Genomic DNA, 4,405 nt, shown 5'->3' on the forward strand with positions numbered 1-4,405 from the left:
CATACCAGCATTGTTTAAGTATATGTATAGCCTATACATCCTTAAGGATTTTTAAAAATTAAGTACCAACACATTATTTAGAGTCGCGTGGATAATTTGTTATGCCAAATGTTTTAAGCATCGATACAAACACAGTTTTGTTTAAATATATCACTTTTATTTACTCGGCATTTTATTAAACGTAGCACCACAAAAAATGTACAACAAAGAGCATTATAAATAGATGATCGAGTTCTGAACGTGGAGCGAAAGCGAGGTCGCTTCCTCCTTTGGCTCCGCATGCATAATCCGTGTTAAGCGCGGGGGACACTTGAATCAACGTCTCCAGCGATTAGAGAGGTCACGGAGCTGTGGTACCGGCGACGAGTGCCGATCTGAAATATTCCACCTTACGCAATACGCATGTTTATTTAAATTGTTCAAATTTCGTTTAACAACGTTACACTTTCAACGTACATAATTGTTATTAGACTATATAATCTGCGACTTTCGTAATGGGAAAAAAGTCGAATATAAAACATCAACACCCGGGCAGTGTCTGTCGAATTTATCTAGTCGATCCCACGTTTTAGAAATATTTCGAATTTGGCAGTCGTATTCGTTGAATTAACATTGAGTCTTCTGCCTTTCCGTTAGGTAATCGATAATTTTGTTGTTATTAATCCGAAGAGGCGCCAAGAGATATTTTATTAACGCCTCTCGTCGAGAAATTTTACTGCGACAAACGTATAGCTTAATCTTATCTGTAACTGGTCGATGGACTAGTTTCAGCAGCGTATCTCCTATTGTTTATATAACAACAATTGTTAATCTTATTAATAGAGAGTTGCGCTTCCAGAGCGGATAAAAAAGAGACCTCTCGGTCCAAAAGTCTGTTATCGTTACAAAGTTCGCGTTTAGACACAGTCTGGACCCAATCCGTAACTTGGCGAACATTCATCGAGTCTCGAGATGAAATCACATCTCACCCTGAGACAAACGCGGGGGCGTTTCGGCGTTGGGTTGAACAAGGGCTGTTTTAATCGAAAGCTGTTCCGTTCCTGTTTGAGAGGAAGGAGGGAAAGAAGGAAGGTCGTACGCGCATACAACACCGTTCTTCCTCTTCAGCAATGAATGCCCTGTACAGTCATTTATTTTATTACATACATGTCGATGGTCTCCCATTCTCGTTCGTTCTGTCGGGCGTGAAATGGTGACGCGACGATGTCGCGGCCAGGGATATTCCGAAAAGGCACTAACCCTCGAATATACGTCGATAAATCAAATGTACAAAATCAGTGCGGCCGCATACGAGGTTGCACCGACCGGCTCCTGCCCCTAATTACTTTCTTACGCTAGCCTAAGTCGTTCTTTTTTTTTTTTCAAATTTTTCAATTTTCATTTAATCTGTTAAAGCGAACCGCCTCGAAATCGAGGCTCGCTTCGAAGCCTTAGACGTCTAAAGCGTTGGACGCGTCGAGGAACTTGTTCTCGCTTCCCGTTCCACTTTCGATTAATTTAGTTCATTTTGGCACTTGATGATGTCTGTTAGCTTTGATGCATAAGAAATATCGTCGACTCTTAGATTTCAATTTGTTCGAACGATATATCAACTCTTGAAAAAAACATTAGAACGATTGATGTTTATTTCTTAAAATTTGAAATGACAAACTTTGTAACCAATTTTTAAATGTCGCTTCTCTTAGGAACTGCGTGTGTAATATTTCATACGCACCAATCTAACAAATATATTCATGTAACGTGAACAGGACCAACGAAAAGCGATAAGCCGAGTTTGATTAAGATAAAAAAAATTGTCAATTATTTTCTACCCTCTACTGTTACGACGAGATGATAAAATTATGGCACTGGTTAATTGATCGTAAAAAAATTTAGCAAAAGCGAGCCTATGCTTTTCTATCGATTTTCAAGAATTCGTCACCGGGTCCTAAGCTTCTATTCAACGATTAGACGTCCAAGAAGAGAGCGCCTGATACGTTCGGACCATCTCTTATACAATTCTACGCGATAGTGTCCGTAACGTACCAAGCGCTTCGTGAGTATCCTACTCGACAATTTATTATAAAAAAAGAAAAGAAAACAAGAAATCGAAAAACGACTGACGTCGATCTTCCGACCACTTCGTCCTTTCCCGCAGGGCGGAGATACGACGGGTTTTGCGACGGATGACTGGAAATCGCGAAGGAAATATCGATGTCTCGCTGGGACGACGATGGATGAACATCTCTCTCGTTTTGGGAGCGTTGCCACGGGTGAAAAGCGGAAGGCAACGGATACTCGCGGGATTCGAGACTAAGCGAGACTAAGCTGACTGTTAACTGGCGTTCTGGCAGTTAGCTTTGATGCGTGCACGTCACGCGCGCGACATCACCGACGGGAATATTGAATCCCGTGATTAGTCTGTGGTATCGACGCGAGCCGATGAGAAGTGAGAGATTCGCAGCTGCGATGGTGTACGTACGAGGCACAAATTTAATATCGTCGGAGTCACGTTGTTTGCTTGTCCGCGTTGTTTCCGTGATACTTTCAAAACGGAAAGATACTTTGTTTCAGCGATATAAAAACGCATGGCAATGTCTCGGTTCAGTAAGAGCGAAATGTGCGTAGTAACGATGACAATTATTGCTTGAGCTTCTTTCCATATTTGCTTCTTGAATCTCTTGAATATTAAAACTTTTACGTATATGCGTTTCAAATTGCTTAACGTTTCTCCAAAAGTCTTTATTCATACTTTTATATATAATAGCAACGTTTTATCGATCACATTTGTGCGAGCAATTTGAACACCTCTTTCTTCCTTCGATTTTATTCAATTCCGTCATTACGAAATAACAAACGTTTCGTGATTATTGTTCCAAGGATTTTTTTTTATAGAAATATCGTTCGAAGTATCGCAGTACAGTTATCTCAGTATACAATTCGTTGGTATGTTAAAGGAACAACGATCAATTTTTGTATACTTTATCATTTTCCCCTGGACAGTTCCACTTTTCCTAAACGTACTCCGAACACATTGGTTAACATGTGCAACCGAGTCTCCTCCGTCATTCCTCCAGTCGTCCGAGTATTCGAAGTCCTTCGAAACAGTCGTTTCCTTCCTAAAGACTAATGCTCCGGTCCTGCTGGGATCTTTCGAGGAGATCGTCGAAAACGGGACGTCACCTGTTCTCGACGAAGGACTCGACGATCCTTTTCATCACACTCTCGGATCTAAGCCTACGGGCCGTGGATCCCGCACTATTCGATCGGCGAACGAGCCAAAAAAGATTCTCGAACGCGTAACCAATTCTCGAATTCCTTCTTCTCTACACGACAGTCTTCGTTCGATCGACACTTATAAATCGAAACAAACTTCGGCCGGTGGTTAACCGAAAGATCTTCTCGCAGTAACAGCGTTAAATACCTAGCAGTGCGCGAGAAGCAGCATCTGGAACGTCAGATCCCTTCCTTCGTATCGAGGAGGATCATCCTGTTCCCCGACGCGGACACCGAATCAAACGAATCGTTTCTCTACTCTGTCTAGTGTTGCGGGCTGGTAACACGTCGAATCCGTACACTCCGACCCGCTTTGCGTCTCGCGATCCGACTTCGACTCAGCCCGACTCTTTTAAGCGATCAACGGCGCGCAGGCGATCGCTACTAGGATCGACGACAGGAGAACGGTCGATGCGCCCGACTTGTTCGGGTCCTCATGTATCGTCTTTTGTAGCGGATCTGCAACAGCGAATCGATCGAATTATGTATTAGACATTAAATTCTAATAAAATTTATGTTGAATTAAACTGAAATGCTCTTAACTCCAATAATTCTATATACTGTCAATTCACAAATCGAATACACGTATAGATGCAAGAATTATGTATTACGTTTGCGTATAAAATGAAAAGAATGTGGAGTTCCTCACCTAGTGTAGTTGGACCCATTCCTGAACCAGAGGCTTCTTCGTCGTCGTGGTCGTAACCGTGGACGTCCTCATCGTCGTTGTCGACTTCCCCTTTGCCTCTCTTCCTCCAGATCGGTCTGTCACCGCTTCCCGAACCGTCCAAGGCCTCATCGGCGAGAAGCACTCCGCTGTCGGGTGCCGATGCCAACTGAGTCTGCAAGATCTGTAAGAAAAATACATACAATGGTTCGGACGATTGGTCACCGTCGCAGAAATGAAATAAGGCTCAAAAAAGGGACGAGTGTCATTCATGGAGTAATTAATGGGACTTGAATACAACCATATAACATGCGAAAATAGTATGCAGATCGCATGTTGGCAAACGTTTGCTTTCGATGGAAATGAAGGAATAAATGATGTGAAGAAGGTAAAGGAAACGTCCCAATTTTTAACCGCTGGCTTATTTTTCTCTAATTTTAAGATTACGTATAGAATCAGATTGAAACTGACTCTTTATAACGT

The 4,405-nt window shown here is 42.3% G+C and overlaps 1 protein-coding gene across 2 annotated transcripts in view; it reads right to left on the reverse strand.

Annotated features, from left to right (window-relative positions):
• Nucleotides 1–135: 135 nt before the first annotated feature.
• Nucleotides 136–4,405, reverse strand: part of dally (division abnormally delayed protein) — a 99,511-nt gene continuing 95,241 nt past the window's right edge. For both annotated transcript variants that reach the window (XM_018027110.2, XM_026814808.1), the window contains 2 exons: nucleotides 3,905–4,106; nucleotides 136–3,714 (listed from right to left, as the gene is read on the reverse strand). In XM_018027110.2, the coding sequence (XP_017882599.1) occupies nucleotides 3,608–3,714; nucleotides 3,905–4,106 (309 nt within the window). In that variant the 3' untranslated portion in view covers nucleotides 136–3,607. The remainder of the gene's footprint in view (nucleotides 3,715–3,904; nucleotides 4,107–4,405) is intronic.

This window comes from Ceratina calcarata, unplaced genomic scaffold (genome assembly GCF_001652005.2).
Source record: "Ceratina calcarata isolate Rehan_Ccalc_2016 unplaced genomic scaffold, ASM165200v1 scaffold40.2, whole genome shotgun sequence".
Lineage (NCBI taxonomy): Eukaryota > Metazoa > Arthropoda > Insecta > Hymenoptera > Apidae > Ceratina > Ceratina calcarata.